General features: G+C 39.5%; 1 protein-coding gene across 5 annotated transcripts in view; it reads left to right on the top strand.

Moving 5' to 3' along the window:
- The first annotated feature begins 2,217 nt into the window (after positions 1–2,217).
- HS3ST1 (heparan sulfate-glucosamine 3-sulfotransferase 1) overlaps positions 2,218–22,438 on the top strand; it is a 34,985-nt gene continuing 14,764 nt past the window's right edge. For 3 of the 5 annotated variants that reach the window (XR_014183988.1, XR_014183989.1, XR_014183990.1), the window contains exons 1-3: positions 2,242–2,323; positions 15,776–15,859; positions 21,467–21,531. Coding sequence is in view for 2 of the 5 variants with exons in the window: in XM_082052067.1 (XP_081908193.1) it covers positions 11,104–12,066 (963 nt within the window). In the remaining 3 variants the exon portion in view is untranslated. Of the gene's footprint in view, positions 2,324–8,294; positions 8,360–10,975; positions 13,647–15,775; positions 15,860–21,466; positions 21,532–22,438 lie in introns of those variants that run through there. The other 2 variants (XM_082052067.1, XM_082052068.1) reach the window with 2 other exon arrangements.

Raw genomic sequence — 22,438 nt, forward strand, 5'->3', positions numbered from 1 at the left:
CAGGAAGGCATTAAAATACAAGCGAAACCCCCAGAATTATTGTTATTTTTTTTAGTAAACACACTTGTGAAATGTTTTCTTTTTATCTTAAAAATTAAAAGTGAAGTATTTGCACAGGTCTATTAGTGCTAAAGAAATTACACTGAAATTATTTAGCAAACTTAAATACAGTAAACACCTGAAATACTAAACATGAAAAAACATAAAAGACATTCATAGTTATACCATCCTATTTTTCCTTAGGTAGTTGCACTTGCTTCTTGAAAACCTTTGACAAGACTCTATTTAGAGATACTGCTTTGAAAACATAATTGAGTGCTTTTCATTCCTTAGATTTTCTATTACATATTTATTTTCCTAATTAATTTAGCCATACAAAAGTATGCCTATTCAAGGCTGGAGGCAGACAAACAGTTGTAAACAAAATAACTCCCTAAACACACCTACTTCCTGTAATCCATTTGAAATTGCTCTTGATATTTAGATAAACATAGCATCTTTGTTCTGCATCCCTCAATAGAAGTCGTGATTAGAAAACAGAGTTCCATAATTAATTGCTGTGGCTCCTATTATAATACCACTGCAGACCAAGGCTGAAGGAAACAGATTTAAGAAAATATATACCTAGAGAATTTTTGCATAACATTGGTGCACTAAGCTGGTTTTGGGTGCAGGAAGCACGGGTGACCTGACATTCCCACAGACTAGCACTCCAGGACTGAATGAACAGTGAATACGTCACAGCCAATGGTCACAGCATTCTGCAAACCTCTCATTAGTCCACTTTCAACGGGAATATTAACCAGCATCATGTCAAAGGTTGGAGAGGTGATTTATGCCTTTCTCATGCACTGCTTATTTAAAGAGACCATTCTCAGATGCTTAGGTGCAGCTCCTGCCAACCTCCCAGTCCTCACGCAGCAGCCGCAGCAACAGTTTCTAATAGAAGGATGGAAAAAACCTCGCTTATGTACATGTACAGTGAGAACTCGCTCCTGCAATGCTTGTGCAAACAGCTCCACCAACGTAGATGGAAATTTAAACATCAAACCTTAAATCAATATAACCACGTGCCATTAGAGAACAGCAGTTCTCAAAGTGAGCTGATGAACGTGCAAGTATTCTTTCCAAGCAAAGCTACAGAAGTAAAATTACAGAAAGAAGTTTGGAAGAGAAAACATAAGAAAAAATTCCGGAAATCTTAAACTGACCCTCAGCTGCAGGAAGGGTCCTGGCTGCCACCCAACCCCTATCAAGGGACTGATGATCTATGATTAAGCAAGTTACCTCTTCAGGCAAGCAGTACTGAAACCTGTGTACAAACAGTACTAATCCACCTTCTTTAGGAATACTCCACCTCTTTCAGATCTGTCAGATATCATGAAACCCCCCAGACAGGAATGAAACTAAACTGATCCAAATCAGCAGAGAAATTAACTCCTGTAAGAGGTTTGTTTTTGTTTGGGTTTTTTTTTTTTTTTGGTTGTTTGGACCTCCTTTTTATTCCCAGTAAATTTCAAGAGAGTTTGGCTGTTGAAATAATGGATGAAGAAGCAGCATGTTAATGCTGCTTTTAATGCATATCATCTTGAAAAAAACATACATCAGTTCTTGGCAAATACAGACCTATTTCCATAAATTAACCCTATGACTTAAAATAAATCCCCAGAAAGCCTTTCTCCCACTGCTCTTAGGAAGGAGCATTTCTGTCATTCTAGACATCCATCCTGCTTCAAATTCTTCTGTCTGAATAAAAAGAATTTCAGGGGAAAGAAAAAAATAAAAAAAAAAAATAAAGCCACCTTGCAAAGTCCAGAAAGCATAAACAAGAAGTAAAAGAGGTAAATACCTACAAGTGCAATCAGTCTCTTATTCATGCCACCTCGCACGGGTGTTATTTTTGCAGGTACAGGAAGGCGGCAATCAACGGCAGGGGGGCGGGGAGGGGAGAAGCTGTTTTCAGTAGACAGCAATTTTTTCGCCCAGGCCCGTGATGCTGTTGCTGTGCGTTACTATTTCTGTACACACGCGTACCCATGTACGCGCTCACCTGCGGGCGCTGCCCGCCCGGCCCCGCGCTGCGCGCACCCCGCCCGCCCTGCCCTCAGCCCCGCGGGGGCGGGCCCGGGGGCGGGGCCTCGCCGTGACGCGCGCGGGGGGCGGGGTCGTACAAACAAGCTGGCGCCGGGCGCCAGTTGCGCCGCTTCCCGGCGGGCGAGGCGGGCGGCAGCGGGCGCTGGTTTCCCCGCACGCCGCCGTCGGCACCCGCGGGCGCCCATGGAACAGCGGGGTGGGCGCTGCCCTACGGCTCCGCGCCCCGGCGGTGAGTGATGCGCGGTGCGGAGGTGCGGCTGCTGCTGCCACGGGAAGCGCGAGAAGTTTGGGGTGGAAGCGGGGGTCGGCGGCGGAGTGGTGGCGGAGGGGTCTGTCGTCCCCTGGGGTGTCCAGGTCCTGGCACCCTGCGCTGCCTCTTGCCCCTCCGGACGGCACCTGCTCCCGGCAGGTGGGAGCTCGTCGCCCGCGGGAGGCGAGCGCCGCACCGCGCCGCTCTGGGACTGGGGAGCGTGTGACCCACCGTGCAGAACCGGCCGTCCCCAGCCCTGGGGGAAGGATGCACGGTAGCTACCCCGCACCCTCCTTAATCACTGAGTCGGGCTCTGGGGGGCATTGCTGTCGGGGGTACAAAGGAAAAAAAGTGTTTGTCCAGCACCTGGATTATAGATCTGTCCAGATTTGGCCCCTGGGCACTTTATTTCTTTACCTTCTTGTTTCCCTTGTGGCTAAATGATAGGGACATGTAACGGCAGAATGGCAGGGGTGTGGAAACAGGGTGGTAGAGCGCAGGGCTCCTATCTGACAGCAGAACAACTTGCAGAAGCTCTTCTGAGCATCTTTGATCCGTTCCCACGCTGAGTGCTGAAGCTGGCTGGATGCAGCGTGCTGAATTGGAAGCTGGCAGGCTGTGTAGGGCCGGAGGGCAAAGTGGTCCTTGGGGGCTGCAGGAGAGCACAAAGCCTTAACTTGAGCTCACTTCTGTTTTGAAGGACTAGCTCCGTAGAACGCTACAGGGAAGGCTCGGTTACTGCAGTTCTCATTTTGCTTTCTAGGGAAAAGGCTGTAAGAGGTTCGAATTTTTTGTGGGTAAAGGAATGCTGGAAGAGAAGGGTGGCAGTCCCCAGCTGGAAAAGTTCTGGTTTGGTCTTGTCTTCCAGCCCTTCCAGAGATCAGGAAAGGGCACCCAGCTAAGTACAGGCAATTCAATCACCTCAGTTGACTGGGAATTAACATGTATATAATTCTCTTTCCTCCCCATGTTAGTGCAGTAGGTTGAGGGCTTTCCCCATTCCAAGACTGCTCCTCTTTGTATACTGGGGAGGAAGAGGAAGTATCAGGGAAGTCCTATGAATACCAGGCTTAAATGTCATGGGGATGGAGTGTCTGCAGGGATCGTCCTGGTATGAGAAACCCATTCATTGCCCACACCCACTGAGAGCCTCTGCAGTTTATATGGCAAGTGTAACATTTAGTAGAACAGGTTCAACTCAGTATATGCCTATATGTTGTCTGGCTATCAAAATTAATATGTAAATATATATATATATTAAAAAATATAATAATTGTTAAAATTGCATCTGCCAGGATTTTTTGCACTATTGAACAAGTGCATTTCCCACATTGTTCAGAAATGAGCTCCTGCCTATCTGTAAGAGCACAGTTTCTGACATCAGCTTTAGGTATCTCTTGCACATTCACCTTTTCAGTACTCACCCTCTTTTGTTTTGGGTTTTGTTGTTGTTGTTTATTTTTGGAAAATGCAGAGGTGTTTGATTTTACATAGCCAAACAACTGTGTCTGGTGGGTCAGCAGCAAGATTATGCATCTGAAGCAAAGCCAGCTGCTGCAGTGGGGAGGCATTAATTTGACAGAGCAAATTCCAGCCCCAGCTTTGCCAGTTTCCAGTCTGTGTCCCCTCCTTGTCAGGATACAACCCTGGTTATTCTAAGTTAGCCATATGCTTCTACAGGCATTACAGAAAAACAGAGTGGGTGGAAAACAGTTTTCCGATACCCAAGAATACATGCACGTATAGATACATATAACTCTTCTGCTTTTCATTAGAGGAAACCAGAAATGTTCTTATTAGTTTGACTAGCAGGGGGTCTCTCCCTTGCGTCTTCTAGAAATGCCACCCAGAGCCAAAAAGCTGTCAGAGCCAAAAAAATATGTCAAAGCTGATGTATTTCCATGAAAAGTTTTGGTAATTAGAAAAAAACTGAAAATATGCCTGGGCAGTCCAAAATGGAAGATCCTGCTGGGTCATCTCACTTCTCACTCTGGAGCATGAGGGTTCCCTCCAGGTCACCATCTAGTGCTTCGCTTAGTAAATTGATTGGTTTAGCTAAGTCTAATACAGTCACAACCTCACCAGTACACACTCTGCTCCAGTGTTATTCTAAAGGCAGGATGGTGAAAGACATAGAAATCAGCTTGGAATATGAACTAAAATATTATTTAGAATATGAAACAAAAGATTATTATTTGGAGGTTTGGGGGTGTTTGTTTGTTTTAATGATGTTTTAAATGTATTACTGATATTTGAAAGGGGGTCCACAGCTACAGGCAGTGGTAAGAAATTGCTTGGCAGGGCAAATAAGAATGGGATTGCTTAATCTGCTGTGTTCCCTTTTTCAATACATCCAGTTAAGGTGAGCCTCTGTACAGAAAGGGAGCAAGACAGGACAGAGCCATCCTTTCACACAGGTTGTTTTCTTGAGGACAGCTTTGATGAATTAGGAAGCAACTCTATTAACTGTGCAATAGATTTCTGCTTCTTAAATAGAATGTGACCCATTTTGCTTGGGAAGTAGGGTAGGGAGTAATTTTTGGATTTTTTTTTTAATTGAACATTTGTGTTTGTGAGGGATAGAAAAGGCAGTGATTCAGTGTACCCTTTCTCTTTAGGAAAAAATGAGTCCTGACAGGTATTAAAGAATGCTAGAAAGTGGTAGGGGGATTCCATATTAGCATTCAGTACAAAAATTTCTGTGCACCCTGAGCTTTTCAAGTTTATTTTTATTCTGCTGTAATGTCCCATTTTTTTTTATCTGTATGAGGTTCTCTGAAATCTAGGGTATTCTCTCTTCTAAAAATTTTTATGGTCTCTTAGCATGAAAGATTGCAGTGGTCCCTTCTGACCTTAAGAAAAAAGGTGCATGTTATATATAACTACAGTCTATTATAAATTTGGTGCTTTATTGCTCACACCAGAGCTGAACTCCTTCTTTAGAAGTCATGAACTGATGACCTAGCTAATTTGTATAAACTGTATTTATGACAGCAGGTGCAGAAATATAGCAGATTTCAGCCAAAAATACTTCCTACCAAGTCAGCCTTTCTCAGCTTAAGTTCTCCTAACTGAAATTTAGAGACTTTTAAAAGTATGTTCTTGAAGTCTTAGAGCTGATAGACAATATATCATCTTAACAGCACTGAATTTATTATTAGATTTCTTAACATGCCAACTATAGAAGCTATAGCCATGGTTTAATCTCTATTGGTTGTGCAACATTTTTTAATATAATTTGGGATATGTACCTAGCCCATATTGTTTATGCACTGTAATACAGGTTCATACAGTTACTTATCTTTTCACTTCCCCTCTTAATGCACAGATGGCTTTTTATATATATATATATATCATGGGGCAATCAATAGTTTATGCCCCTACAGAACTATGGCTTCAATAGTACATAGTTCTATTTCATTTAATACACTTGTCTCTGTAGCACTCGCTGAAGTAGGCAATTACTTGTAGTTAATTACTGAAAACTATATTTTGAGTATTTCATTAGTACATATTTAAAACTTTTGTTAAGATGTGATTGAAAAGCAGTGGTGGAGGGGAAAGTGTGGGAAGCATTTCTTCATGAAGAGGGCATTGTGAGACAGTTTAATAGTTAAAAATAACAAAATGCAGAATACATTTCCAAGGAAAAATGTTTCATAAAATATATTAGGGTTTTTTGAAAAATTTGCTCCTTTTCCTGCTCTTTACTGAGCTTTGAGTGAGAGCTGTGCTGGAGAGTTTTATGCAAACTGGATACAAAGTGTCACTTGAAATAGCTCATATAAAGAACTAAGGAATCTGTCCTATAGCAGACACCATTTATTCTTGGAGGATAGGAACATATATGGTTCATATAGATGAGTTCTTGAAGAATTTCAAGTACACTACAATTGATCTAGTTCAGTTTTTTTAACACATCACTGAATACAAACATTCAGATCACTGATTTTTCATCAGTTTAGAAAGCTGTTTGCAGAGTTGGTTAGCTCAGTTATGGATTTTTTTTTCCCAATATAAGAAGCCAGCGCAGCAGATGTGTGGGTTGTACTGCACAGCTAGTTTTAACCAGCAATGTTACTCTTCTGAAAGGAAAATAGTCCACAAACTGTCCTGAGGTTCTATGACATCTGCAAAACTAAATATACTTTATGAGAACAGAATGTCTCCCTCAGATTTTCAGCTCTAATCTCCCTCTAGAGACAAAGTTTAGCAACTGATCTATGGTTCTCATTCAGGCCAGCCGGTGCTTTTTTAAATGTCTGGGCAAAGATGTCTCCAGTGAAGGGTTTCAGTTCTGCAAGGAGGGAAAGTGAAGGACATCTGAAACTATCTGTTCATCCTCAGACCCTGGAGAACCATAAAAACACAGCTTCTCTTTAATGACAGTGAAGTCACCTGCATGTTGATGGACAGGATGTGGTACTCCCTCTCCTAGTCACTGTCCTGGTAGTAACTGTGTCCCATTAGCTCTGCTAGACCTCTTGGTATATTGCTGTGGGCTTTTTTGTGAAATATCCCCATCAGATTTGCCAGCAGACTCTACCTGAGGCTTACTGACTGCCCTACAGACACTCCTTATGTTCCCTCCTACCTGTTTGGCACATAACTCAAAGATTCTTACGCAAGTTCAGAGCTAAATTCACCTCTGCCTGTAGCAAAAATGGAGTTATCGGTCCGGTCAAAAACTACCTTATTTTGTTAAAGCAAATTAAATGAAAAATGATATAAAATCCAAGTAGTTTAGGCCATTCCATTGAGTGAGGATAAATGTATTGAGGCATTGAAATACCTTGGTAATATGGTAAGAGATAGTCAGAAGTCATAAAATGGTGACGCATGTTTGAAAGCACGCTGTAATATGCTTGCAAATCAATGAAAAATGGCAGCCATGGCCCTCATAATGCACTTACTGAGAAAAGCTTTCATTTATTTCCAAGTTACTATTACTTTTGAAGAGGTTTTAATCATGAAAGCTGTTTGATTGGCAATGTCCACATTGAATCTTGTTGAATAAACAGTATAGAACATTTTGCTAATTAATTGGAGAAAGCTGAAGAAAAGATTAAGCAAAAGCAATCAGACTTTTTGAAAAGTATTGTTATAATCTTCAAAGCACCATTTAACGTACACTGGGTTTCTTTTACCAACTTGCTCATTTACTTGTAGCAAATACAATAGTAATGACTGTCAAATTTTTGTACTAATCTGGAATACAAAGTCACTGGGTGAAGTCATGTATGCTCTGCATGACTTGTGGAGGCAGTGAGGAGAATTCTTAAAGCAGAAAAGTAATTTGGCAGAGTGGCTGCTATAAACTCCTCAGTGCATGCTTATTATTGTTGAAACAGGTTTTTGGACCCACAAATTATAAAGCTATGGAATACATCTTTGCATCATTTAATATAAACTGCTGTAATTCTAGCCACCAAACTGCAAATCTGCATGAAGCATTAAAGAGGACGTAAGTTGAATGACAACAAATTTATATACAGTTTTATTCCTGGACACCACTTTGCCCTCACAACATATGTTTAGTGCTGAATTTAGAGGCACATTCATGTCCATTGTGTTGCATCAGTCTAACACAACAAAATAATTGATCCAGATATCAAACTTACACAGTTTGAGAGAAACAAAAGAAAATTGAAAGAAAAGGCAGACAAAGCTTTATTGCTTGCAAGCAAAACAGTGGTAGCGTATAGGTACTTTAAATGGCATAATTACTGATATGGTTCATTGGGTGTGCAGAAAGACAGTAAATACTACAGATACTGTAGGAGTGTTCTGCAGTGTAAGAACACCTGATGCACACCTGAACAAATAGTTGGGGAGGAACAATGAAATCCTGTATGCCTGAAACAGAAGATACTTACATGTTATTCTGAGGTCTCATGTTGCCACAGCAAACAGTTGTTTTTCTTTGTTTAGAAAAAGCTATCCCCCAAAAAGTATGAGTTAAGAATGGGAAGACACTGAGACAGAGCTCCACTGAAGCTGAAAAAGATTTCTGAGGTGAGGCCCTTGGTACCACACCTGTAATATCCCACAAGTCTGATTTCAGAGAGCACTGCCAGCCAAAACAAGAGTAGAGCTACAGTTAAGAGACACCTTGCTGTGTCTTTTATTTCTGCCAAACCTTCCCATGCTACATTCAGCCACAAGAAGGCTTGAATAAAAAAAAAAGTTGGTAACTGAGTAGTACACAAATACTGAAATAAAAATGAACAGTCTCAATGAAGTGGTTTATATAGCTCATGAAAAAAAAAAAAAAAATCCCAGCAGTGTGTTGTCACTAATATCTGAGATAAGAGCTAACAGTTAATCTTCCACGGATAGACAGCCTATTGCAGAACTTGGTCATTAGCACAGCACATTCCAATAGAAGAAATAAGGGTTCCTACCATTAGGTTTTAGCTCCTTTCAACAACAGTTCAACCTGTTCCTCACTGGAATCCTATTATGCTTTTCCAGTAAGGTGTTAAGACAACAACTCAGGCTTACTATTTATGGAGCTAGTGACTCTTAAAATATACTCTGAAGTAAGTGGCTATTCCTTTAATCTGTGACCTTAAAATTCAGCAAGAGTTGATGTTTTGTTGCTCTCAATGTACTGAACTGCCCATCAATCACTGATCCAACCCATCTGGTGCTCTACCATTTGTTCACATTTCTGCTGAACATGGTGGCAGCATGGCTCAGTGGGGACATCCACCATGACTTTACCTATATCGAATTGTCTGTCACCTAGTGTCCCCTCACCAACAGCCTCAGTGTAAGGCTAACTAAGATTATTTCTCATTAAAACTGAAGTAGATTAAGCAGAGAAAGATTAACAGGAATGATAAGGACAGGGAAAGAGAGCAGAAGATTGATGACAGCCAAAATGGAGCTTTTTCAGCCAAATAAACTTGACAGTGACCAAAATTCCTCTGCAAAGTTGCCTGATGTGAGACATCACAGAACATCCCAGGGCATGCCCATGAGCTCAAAGCCTGCAGGCACACACGGAGCACACACTCTTTTGTCTTCACATCTATCGTGAAACTTTGCTTCCCTCTCCTTTCAGCCTTGATTTCTACTTCCAAATAATATTGCTGCCTTGTAGCCCTTTGAAAGTGATTTAAAAAAAAAAAAAAAAAAAAAAGGAAAGCATAAAAGTTATAATCAGCAAACATCAGGAAGCAGATCTGTGCCATTCAGGATGGAGTTGTGACCTCTGTAAATGCAAAGCTATCAAACAGAACTTTCTAGATCACTTACAAACATATCATTAGTCCTTCTCACACTGGGACTTAGCTTATTGTGGAAAAGTCATTAGTTTCTTTTCAGATTCTCTGGAGAATTTCCAAAACCTTGCCCTTGCATTTCCTCAGGTTGTTCGTGTGTAATTTCATATTTCAGCCCTTGTTAGCCAGTACAGTACATACCGTTCCAAGCTTAAATTCATAATTACAGTAGCCTACTAAGGCAAAGCAGTGAGGTGCCCTGCCATCATGGCCTTCACTTCTAAATGGAGTTAGACAATACCAAAATCATACTTACACCAGCCCTCTGTTGAGGTTATAAAGTCTTTGGAAGGCATCTTAATTTAGGGAGCTTGTATACACAGTCTGCTCATAACACGGCAATCTAATAACTATACTATGTGTGAGGCCATTAAGATTTCACTTCAAACATTGCATTAGAAACACCCTGACCTTTAAATGGAGTTTAGTAGTGGTATATAGCTGTCTTTTGATAAAGTGTGAAGTTGTTTATGTCACAGCAGCTTTGCTGGCTGACTCAACTTTCAAAAGTACCCATTGTGTATTTTGTTTTTCCTGAGTATCATGACTAGAATCACAGCTCTCAACATTTTGTTGATGCCATCATACTGTAGTCTATGGTTTCATTATCTTGCCTTTTTCCAGAGCCAGAGTGCATAGTACCTTACTCTGTCCTTAGAAACCCTAAACACAAGACGAATGTTAACTTCATTTACAAATTACACAAAAATTCAACTTTTCCTTGGTCTCCTACTCACCCAGAGCTCCTCCTAATGTCTTCCTAGCAGAAAAGTTACTTTCCCACAGTTGAGCAGCTCTGTCTACATTGTGTGAGCCTTTTTCCCAGAAGGCTTTACTTCTAAGGTTGCTGTCGCATGGTCCTTTAGAAGGCTATAATTCCCAGACTTCTTAAAGACCCTCAGCTTTAAGAAATGCTCTTTTGGTCCAGTTCAAACCTTTTCCATTTTATGTTTTGTTTCTAAGGCTATTCTTATAGATTTAATTAAAAAAAAAAAAATAAAAAGCATTTAATTCTACTGTGATTATTGTGATTATGTTTCAACTCCAATGAAATCAGACTTTAAAAAAATAACTAAAAAATACTTCGGATGAATCTTGGGTGCAAGAGGAAGATTCAGAATAATCGTGCCTCCTGATGACTGGAAATCATTTTCTTGTGTCATTATTGTATGTACCTGTCTTTTGAAGAATTTAATTATACAAAATGATCTATGAGCCTACAGTTGGGAAAGCTAAAGAAATTTGTTCAGTTGTGAAAAGCAAAAGATGCTTGCTGTGTGGCTTTAATAGTGATATGTCTGAGTATAAAATAATGTGCTTCTTTTTCTTTTCCCTCTTTCAGCAAAGTTTCTGTTTGAGAAATACGCATTCACTCAGCAAAACAAAAACAACTTTTAGAGGTTGTTCTCGGTGGAAATCACTTGATGCCCCATTACCTGCTTGACTGAAACCAGACTAAGAACTTCTGTCATGGCAGCTTTTCTGCTGGGAGCTGTGTTGCTTATTGTTCAACCTCAGATAGTGCCTTCCAGATCGGCTATAAATTCAAAGCCTGAGAGTTCTTCTCAGTCTGTTCAGAGAGAGCTTTTAAAGAGAACATCTCAAAAAAATGACTTCAAGGAAAACATTCATTCTAATGGATCATGCCAGCAGCTGCCACAGACTATCATTATTGGAGTGAGAAAAGGTGGAACAAGAGCGTTGTTAGAGATGTTGAGTCTCCATCCAGATATTGCAGCAGCAGAAAGTGAAGTTCACTTCTTTGACTGGGAAGATCATTACAAAAATGGATTGAAGTGGTATATTAGTCAAATGCCATTCTCTTATCCCCATCAGATCACCGTGGAAAAAACTCCAGCATATTTCACATCACCTAAAGTGCCTGAAAGAGTTTATAACATGAACCAATCAATGCGACTTCTCCTTATTTTAAGAGATCCAAGTGAGAGAGTACTATCAGATTACACCCAAGTGTTCTATAATCACATGCAGAAGCACAAACCATATCCATCCATTGAACAATTCCTGATTAAAGATGGTGAAGTCAATGTGGACTACAAGGCAATAAACAGAAGCTTATATTACATTCACATGCAAAACTGGCTGAAGTATTTTCCTCTTGATCATATCCACATTGTAGATGGGGATAAACTAATCAAAGATCCCTTCCCAGAAATAGAGAAGGTAGAGAGATTTTTGAAGTTATCGCCACAGATAAATGCATCAAACTTTTATTTCAATAAAACTAAAGGCTTCTACTGCCTAAGGGACAGCGGTAGAGAGCGTTGTTTACATGAATCAAAAGGACGAGCACACCCACAAGTAGATACTTGGTTACTCGAGAAACTGCATGCATATTTCCATGAACCCAACAAGAAATTTTTTGAGCTTGTGGGCAGAACATTTGACTGGCACTCATTTGTGGCAAGTTAGTGGTCAGCTTCAGAACGTATGTTCCAGTGTACATTTAGAAATTTTAAAGAAGGGCATTTAAGCTATAATTTATTTGTAAAATCCATAAATACTTCTGTACAGTATTAGATTCACAATTGCCATATATACTAGTTATATTTTTCTACTTGTTAAATTTGAAAGCATTTTGTATTGTTTTTCATGGTTGTTAACATTGTCTATGATGTGTCTATATGAAGAAACTAAATTATTTCCCTGCAGAAGATGCTCTCTTGAGAATGTGTTGTCTTTTTAATAAATAAGAAATTCATTTCAACAGAATCCTTCAGCATTGTTTGAATACTTTGGCCTTTCTGGACTGTTTTGGACTTTCTCCTGTAATTGCTAATGAATACGCTAAACTTTACATTTCCATTTTTCTTGCTTTAAAGTGAGGTTTAATTTATTTTTTTCATTTCAAAATATTATTGTAGTTAGCAAATTGTTCCATCCTGCTTTATAAAATTATTTCCTGATAAAGTGCTGGTACTTACATGTGTTGGGACATGCACACCTGAACAACAACAAAAGTCTCTGTGTAACAATGACATATTAACTGCTGTATTTACCTTTGTATTTACTGTTAAACAAGTGATCCTCAAATTCTTTGGCAGTACAGTGCAGGTTTTGTGGCAGATTTTTAAAGATTCTGTGGGGACCAGCTCATAAAATCCAGACGTTAGCTGCAGAAATATGGTCAAGTTGAAAACTTCCTACAGACTCTGAATGTATATATACTTCATAAAGGAGGAGTGCTGAGAGAAGAATTTAGCAATATAGGGATATATTCAAGGTTGCTTATTATTGTTCCTACATTTTATAACACATTTAGGCTTTGCCATCACTGAAAATGAGCACTTAAACCAGAAAAAATAGTTGGTCTACATTCCAATAAGAAGCAACTTCATTCATATAAATATATCCATGCTTGTACCCCATTTAAGGCTGTTTTATATAAGTTGAGCAGGTGCTTCATGCAACTGAAAATTGCCTGTAGAACACTCTTCCAAGAACCATGATGCCAAGTCTTGATTAGACTGGTTGTGGGATTAACCCCAGTTCTAGGAACTTTTATGGTCTTCCATCAGCTCAAAATGGAAGTTAATTGTTACTACACTGGTAAAAATTACACTTCTCCTTGTCTGCAGTAATTATGATGCCTTGTCAGCCATCAGTTTCTGGTGTTAGAGTTAATCCAGTTTCCACACAAGGATTCTATGCTACTTCTATTCTGAGCTCCTAATTTTCATTTTATGATCTTGAGTTTAGCTTTTGAATGTGCAGTGGCAGCACCCTGTAAATTTGAACTTGTAGCTGTTTGTTGCAATCCTTTATAAAATTTAAATGTAGATTCATTAATTTTTTTTCTGGTGAGATGGTGCAAACTTGGGCACGATGACAAGGTACTGTCTGGATGCAATTATCCCATATTATGCTGCTTGCATGAAAATTTGTAGATGCTGCCCCTCTCTCCTGCTCCTTGTGCACCTGCCCAAGCTGTATTCAACCTCAGAGAGGTTTGTAGAACTTTGACAAAAGCCTACGAGGAAATGGTATTGTACTCAATAAAATATTTTCTGAATTGTATCCTTCCTTTCTCTTTTGTTCATCAGTTTCTAGTTTAGAAGACCAGAATTTAGGATTCAACTGCAGTTTAGATTCTAGTTAAATATTATGTAAGAATTTAGCTGTAGCTGAGTGGATTGTTCAAAAAGCAGTTTGCTACTGGGTTGTCCATGTATGGTCTATCGCTGACCCAGAATACACAAGGAGCGAAAGTTTCTGGTGGCAATAACGCTGAATCTTACATGAGGCAGATGCCAAAAGTAACAGGATTATAGTACCAGCATGCTCCTATTGAAGTTTTAGAAAAAAGAAATTCAAAGGGTTTTGTGTAATGTGGGCCACGACTTTTTTTTTCTACACTCATTATCACATTTCCTTGCTTATTTGATCTTTGTAGGAGCCATCTTGACCCAGAAGATTTTGGCCAGACTACATTCATCCCACCTTCACTAGTGCTTCTGTATAGTCTCAGATTAAGCCTACCACATTCGCCAGCTTTTTGCTGAGAAAGGAAGAATACTGCCAGTGTATGTGACCAGGAGCCAGAGCAGTAGAGGAAGACATGGTTGCATCAAAATCACCTGAGCAGGTCATACAGGGCAGCATCAGGCATAAGTGTTGAACTGTGAATGCCAGAGCAATATTGACACCTGATGTTGGTACTGAGAATACTTTTAGATGTATAGTGCTACTTGATACTGGTATCTTGTCTGTCACTGAGCAGGACACATGCACATATATGCATATATATGCCCTGCACTGTATATGGATTGTCTCTGGAGAAAGAGAAGTAGAGCATGAACCATTGGGTCACTATTGCTGTGTTAGTGCTAGGACCTCATAGCGTATTCTATGTAGGATCAGGAGGTGAACTGACCACTTCAGAGGGACATCCTGAAGCAGAAGCTCACATGACTCATGCCCTAGACCCTAAGCTCAAAGAAGCCCACAGACAGTAGGTCATACCAAACATATCAAACACCTTGTGCAGGGATGGCATGATTGTTCAATACCTTATCCTGGAGGTTGCATAGCTAGCTGTATGGTAGCTGTGATGGAGACAGACATAAATTACACCTACAGTAATAATAATGGGAAAATTTACCTCCCATATTCAAGCACTACAATACTTAAAACTATGATTCTGAGCATAAATTTTCAGTTTAACAAAAGCAACGTTCACTTTTTTCCACACATGCATTACTGTGTTTAAATATCTTTGCCAGACTGTTTCTAAAGAAGTGATAAACAACAAAGGCCAACAGAAGAAAGCAGAGAGAGAATGAAAGAAAGAGGCTAAAGCATGTTCTGATTTGGGCTGTAGAAACACTGATAGGGAGCTTTGAAGTCATGCCATATCTATTCATAACAGAAAAAAAAAATCCCTGAAAATACCTCTCCAGTGTTATGCAATACAGGTGTTTATCTCTCTAAAAATTTACCATCTCAGGTTTAAAGTACAACCACTCTGTTGCTCCAGAGGCCTGTTTCCTCAGGGCACTTAGCCAAGTCTGTGATCATTCTTGCACCTATAAAACAAATACAACACTTTATGAGAATTCAATGTCCAACTCAAAGCCTACCACTCCCCTTGAGTACAAGAATCAATGCTAATCAAGTCATTAGTCAGGGTGGCACTGTAGGACTAATTCTTGCCCTTTGCTTCACAACATGGATTAGCGTGAGTCTTTGAAAGCCAGAGACTGTACCTACAGAGGACAAAGTTTAAACCATAATGTTTATCGCATGAACCCTGCTAGAAGAGCATGGAAAAGGAAAGAAGTCTCCAGGAAAAAAAACACAGAATATTGCTACATCTGCTGGTGGTGCTGTATGAACTTTTTACATGTGCTTTGCTGTTACTTGTGCCCTTTTCCTGATTTTGTAGGTGAAGCAACATCTACTGTGCTTGAATAAATCACCTTTGTTTTGGAACACCTCAAAAAAAAAAATCCATCCTTTTTTTAAGTCTTGCTTGAGCCTATTTGCATTGGGAATATGGTAGTGTTATCCTCATTGATAAGTGTGTGAGACTTACCAACACAGAATATTTTAGGTGAAAACTTTGTTACTTTGGTGCTCAAAGCTAATAATTTCATATTTCCTTGTCTACATGCATTTTCAGATCCAGTTTCTGCAGAAAGTCAGGATTCTCAATCCTTCTTGTTATCCAAACAGATTTCAAATGTCTAAAGAGAAATAAGATGAGGTAAGATGTATTTCCATGAATCTTTCTTCTGCTTTATCTAGCATGGCTGACCAGACATTTAAGAAAGTTCACACATGCACCCCGCAAGTAAGAATTGCTTCTCAGAGGAGTATCCCTTCTCCTTTCTCTTTCTCAACATCTGTGATTTGAAAGTCCTAATGAATGAAATTTTGTAGCAGTATGTTAGTAGCTGTTCTCTAATACAGTAATAAAGTAAAAAACAGTACAATAAGGCAAAAGTATTAAATTAAATTAACATATGTCAACAAAGTGTGTTGAACTTGCTACCAGGTATATACCAGCTGAAATAGGTGCACGTACGTGCCCCTACAGCTGTAACATTATTCTTTTCTCATTCTTCACCCAGCAACTTCCATTTATATGACTCTGCCTAAATTCCAGGTATACCAGAAAGATTGTATGTTCAATGTTAATTCCTTAATTTTGCAATTGCATTGGAAAGGCCAGGTACAAACGGAAACCATGGAAATATCTTGAGTGAAAAAAACTTTTATTAACATTTTACTTACCAAAATAAATGAAATTGCATTTATGTCTCATAGAATATTAGCAAAGGAGAAGAGTGTTATCTTTTCTTGCAACAATAACCCATCCATAGTAAATTTTCTACTTAACTACCACACAACAGTTGATGCAATTTTTAAGTTAATAGTGCAATAAACTCAACAGTGATGCTGCAGATTTTAAATGACTTCTGGGATATATAAAATATGCAAGTCAGTGTGGGGAGCAGCTGGATGCATAGGAACAGCTGGTCTCATTGATCTGAGAACACTTTTTTTTTAAATGATAACGGACATGAATTTTTCGGCTTGGATATTACTTTGTGTCATCTACAAAAGCAATGTCTTCAATTAACTTGCAAGTCAATAATCCTATCATAATGACATAATCTTTTTACTTGCTATTGACATTATGCTCTGCCAAAACACAGCTTAAGAGCCAAACCCCAAACAGCAGGTGCATGAGGGATTCCTTAGTATATGTATACAAAAATTGTAATGCAACTCAGGCACATAGCTTCAATTATGAAGGCACATTGGCATGAACAAAGGACCGTTCTGAAGTGAATGGCAAAATTCTTCTTAATCTGGATGAGGCCTACAGAAGCAGGAATGTGTATGCATTCACAGTAAAAGAGCAGAACAACTAACATGCCCTTTTCTCCTTGGTTTTCAATTAATCAGGCAGCAGTATTTCAACAATGATGATCAGGCCACCTTCCAGGATTCAACACGGTTCAGTCCAGACAGCATTCAGTGACAAAAGGAAGAGTTCATGCAGTATTTTTTACACCAGACAGACTTCTCAATGTATCTCCTATCACTGAATTTCGTGAAATTCCTCATTACTCTCCAATATGCTGCTGTATCACAGCTATCCTATAATTAACTATCATATTAACACTCTAGAAAACAGATCCATGATCTGATGGTATTTTTGTAGAATACTGTTCAAATGAATGGGAGATCACAGCATTATGGGGCCCAAAACATATTTTGTGTATGTTTGCTCTGATATATTTTAAACTTTAGTTGAATAAAATTCAGATTATTTGCTCTGTATCATTGCATTACAGGAGAAACTATTGTTATACCATCACATGTGAGTAGTTATCTAATGCATTTGGTAAATACAAATGTGTCAATGTTTAAGGCAAGGCGGCAATAAACCGTGGCAGACACTCCCTGTTATCCCCTCACTTCCTACCACCCCTTCCTTTAGATTGGAAAGATGATTGGAAAGAAAAGAGGAACGGAAGAGAGACTTAGACTTCAAGTTGGAGAGTTTTAAAGGGTTTTACTAATGCTACTAATAAATAGAGAATATTTATACAAAATATACAAACCCAATCTCGAATGCTTGATGTGCAGTTGGCGTCACTCCAGCAGCAGAGCTGGGTGTGCGGAGCTGGCGGCTCCAGCTGCTGCAGCTCAGGCCCCCAGAAGTCATGGGTGGGACTGCACAGCCAACCGGAACCTGTTTGCAGGATGCAGGGCCTGAGGCCCGTAGATCACTGGCAGAGGGACAGGGTCCTCTCCAGATGCCGGCCATGGTCGGAGAGTCACCCTCGTGATCACCCTCTTATATAGGGGGTATGAGGATTATGGTATGGAATACTTCCGTTGGTCAGTTCTAGTCACCTGTTCCATCCACCCCTCCTCAAACACGCCCCTCTCACAACGGAACATGGGAAAACTTATCAGTCTTTCTTGGCTACCATAGTAATAAATCTGAACATGAGCTTCTTCAGCATTCCGTTGGTCTCTTATCAGCACCGAGTACAGCATCCTAGGAAATATATGCAGGCTAAAACTCAGAAAAGCCAGCCTAGAAGAACTTAGCTGAAATAGAAATCACTAAAAGAGAACCGGTCTTGTTTTTAACAAAATCAGGACAAAATGTAAAATCAAAGGAACGTATTTTTTTGTGGCTAGAGTAGCAGTTAGTTTATTGGCAATATTATGAGATTTTTACCCATAGTATGAATGGTAACAATATTTATTTTGTACTAATGGATACAGTCTGAGAACCATCCTTTTGATCCATGTAGGAGTGGGTTCTCTTTTCCTCTTGTGACTTTGTGTAAAGTACAAAAATCAGGATTGGGAATGCATGTAATAGAGTCAGATAACAAAAGTTTCCTGCAACCAAAGTTTATTAAAAAAGTTTACTAACCAAAAAAACATGCCTCTCTCCCTCCTCCATTTACTAAACCAAATCAAACAAACACAACAAAAACCTAAAACAAAAAACACCTAAACAAAAAAAAAAAAAAGTTTTCTTAGACCAAAAGTTTACTAAACCAAAGGTAACGTAAGTGTGCATGTGCTGGAAGAAAAGGAATTGGAACCATACCATGCCTTATTTTAGTGTCTTATCATTTTCCTGCCTGTACACATGTTCCTGTGCAAGAGGAATAACAGAGAAAAAATGACCCACTCTACAGAAATGGAACACATAGTCCATTTTGCCTGTCACACTGCCTGGGACCAGGGCTAGACAGCCACACGAACAGATGAGGGCAGTGAAAATGGGTGGTAAGGGAACACTGGATACAGAGCTACATCTTAGCATGGCCTCTGTACCAAACTGCCCCTGGTTTGGCTGCGGGGGCATCAAGTGCATCCTCCACAATTCCCTTTGTTCACGTCTTTACATATGATGAACTCAGGAGAAACAGCTTCTTGTCCAGTTATTGTCTGTGCCACCCAGAGAAAAGGCATCCAAATCCATCTAAGCATCAGTTGATTCCCACGCCTTAAGGCCTATTTTAAAAGTCAGTAGGGTATAATGCAATTAGATTTATTATTCACCTATGTGTCTAATCTTCCTCTTTTTTGTTTTTACATTTGTACTAAGTTTTCCATCTGCTACAAATAAAAGAGTTTGATGAATAAATGATTTACAGCCTTCAGGAGGAGAAGAGCTCATGTTAAACATTTTGCAGACAGGAGACTTGCAAAAGAGAATATTTTCTCATAGAAAAAAAGAGCATCTGTGGACCAGTTGGTTTCTTGCTGACTAAGCCAACTGGATATGATACTACTTTTGGCAGCTTCCTTGTTCTTGTGTGGGCTTCAGTTATATGAATTCCATAAGATATTTATTATTGAATATCATGCATATGATGGTTTATGATGTTGGCATAGTTTTCTAAGTTAATTATTTAACATCAAATGATATTAAAATCCTAGTGCTATTCTTTCATGCTTAAAAAACTTGAGTCAGCTAATGCTCAGACATTCATAAACTGAAAAGAAAATAATGTAAAACTTGAACTGCCTCAAATGCTCCTTTTTGTGACTCATACAAGAACATTTTTTCTGCAGCCTTATGGAAGAAAGTTAAATTTCAAGCACAGTAAATAAGAGATAGGATTTACCATCCCTTACAAACAGGGCAATGCATGAAAAATGGATTTTAGCAAGTGAATTAACTGTCCATTAAGTTGAACAGGGATTGACAGCTCAGGAAAGTGAAAAGGAAAGCCATTCCTGTTCTCAGAGAAAGTGTAAAATGGGTGTCACAGCCTCTGTGTGGACCTGCAGAGTTCTGGTCTGTTCCCTTCACCTTATCACAAGCATGAGAGTTTTACTGCCTCTGATCTGTCACCAAAAGATGCTTTTTCTTCTCCTGTGCCCCAGGTTACTGGACTTGAATTGGTCTGTTTAGCTGCAAGTTTACTGGAAATAACAATTTAAACATAAAGGAGAAAGTAGAATCAGCTCTCCTCCACCTACATAACTGCTTGCCTTACAAACAGTTATGCTGAACCAGCTGGGAGGACAATGGGCCCGGTGCAGACAGCAGGAATATATTACGCTGATATTGCTGCAAAACTCTTAATTACCTTATTCAGGAGACAGCTTTGGCATTGTTCCTACTAACTGAAGGACCTCAGCTCTTTAAAATTGCAGCCATTTCTTTGGCAGACAGGCCATTTTCTATTGTGTTTGATTGTCTAGATAACTACTTGGTGGGGGATGATGCCCCTGAATTTCTTTTTCCCCAAACCAGTGATTCAGAATGTGATTTCAGCAGATACAAGCCACGGTTGAGCACTCAGAGATACTGCTTGATCTGGCCAAAGCTGGTCAGAGCTGTGCCAGAACAGGAGTGGATTCAGCTGAAAAAGAACCCAAACAAAAATGTTTTTTTCAACTGTATCAAGTCCCTGGTTCAGGTCATCATGTAGTTCTGCAAACACAGACAGCCCTGAGCAGACCTGAGTGTGAGACAGCCTTCCATTCCAGCACTGCCACCAAAACCTAGCCAGTTAAACTGCAGAAGTCTTCAGGTATTACAGCACCTCAAGAAATCCCTGCCCTGTATTTCTTCTGCCTTAGGACTGGTACAACTTTGTGGGCAATTATCCTATGAATTGGATCAGGGAACTGATATATTGTTACACATTTGCTTCAAAGCACTGGTCATGCAGAAACAACTAAAGAAGGGACATGCTGTGGCCATTGTGGGGATTAATACAAATTTTGCCATTTAATGCTTTATGCTGTGACAACACAGCCCTGGTGTGTACACTGCAGCATGACCTATCTTCACCCATTGAATCATCTAGTTCTGATCAGCCTGTGAACTGGCAAACACTCTTGATAAAAACATTTAGATGGAATGAATTCCCAGAGCTCTTTTCTACCTCCTGAGTGATGTTAGACATAATAGAATTCAAATGACCCCCAAACCTACCTGTGAGGACACTGCAACAGTTAAAAGTGCAGAATTCCATGCAGCTGTCAAAATGTTCATCTCTCAATGGATTCCATTTACTTTTCCATTTGATCCTTAATTTCTTTGTCTATCTGCCAACAAATGGTAAAGGGTCTAAGATAATTTCTGTTTCTGAAGGAGACGCCCTTAGCCAATTTCACAACAGATCTGTGCCACAGCTTTGTATTTATAGTTAAATATGTGATGGGTGCAATCAACTGAAAAAAAAAGAATGATTAAAAATGTCTTTTCTAATCTAAAAGGATATACAATTATTGATCATGTTTAATGAAAATTCTAATAATTGTGAAAAAACATTTTCTAATAAGCCAGATTGTTACTTTGTTCTGCTTTCAGATACACTGATTAAACCTGGTGCTGTGGCACGGAATGACCTTACAACCCTTGAAGTTATAAGGAAGGTATGCATTTATGTACGACGCCAGACACACAGGGAATCATTTCACCTAATGCGTGTGTGAAATTACAGTAGCTGTGAGTTTGGTTAAATGCAGTAAAGTGTTACATATTCATGAAAGTTTTAGGAACGCCTATACATATTCATAACCTGTCCCCGAGAAGGCAGTTCGTATTACAATGAGTTCCGGGAGACCATTTCCATAGTCTCCACCTCTGGCTCCTCCTGGTTGCACAGTGATCATGACCCAGGGTCCTCTTTCTCTGTACACGGTCACCTTTGGTCCAGTGTGATGAGTTGGTTAGGTCTCAGACTGCTGAGTTGGTTAAAACTGGCATATCTATCTCCTGTCCTGTGCCCAAGTTTCTGTAATCTAGTTCACCCAAGGATGCATCAAGGATGCCCCCAAGGATTATTATTTTTGCAAGGCATCAGTGAAGTCCTGTTTTTTGTACAATAAATTACACAGAGCTAAGCAAGGCCAGGCAATAGTGATGTGGGTTAAAGGGTTAGCTCTCTAAGTGTTTTTAGTGATGTGAGGTAGGGTTAGTTCTTTAAATGTTAGTTATTAAGTGTTAATAAATGAGTTGTCAATTCCCTGTCTCAGTGCCTTCCATACAATCATCTGAGAAAAGGGAGACAATACTATAGGTCCATAGACCTAAACTGTAGAGTTAAAGTCAGAAATTCCTAGTCTTACTGAAGTCACCATATTGGAATAACACCTAGGTGCTCAAGTCAGTTCCTCTATGTCCCATCAGTGGCATATATCACCCAAGTATTTTAAGGAATCAGATTTGCTTTTATGCATTATTCAGTTAGTGGCTACATTCAGCATATTTTATTTTTCAATACAACGTACTAATTTCTAATGCTACGGCAGATATGTCATTACTTGACTAAACATTTGC

The sequence above is a fragment of the Streptopelia decaocto genome (genome assembly GCF_964273445.1).
Source record: "Streptopelia decaocto genome assembly, chromosome: 4".
NCBI lineage: Eukaryota > Metazoa > Chordata > Aves > Columbiformes > Columbidae > Streptopelia > Streptopelia decaocto.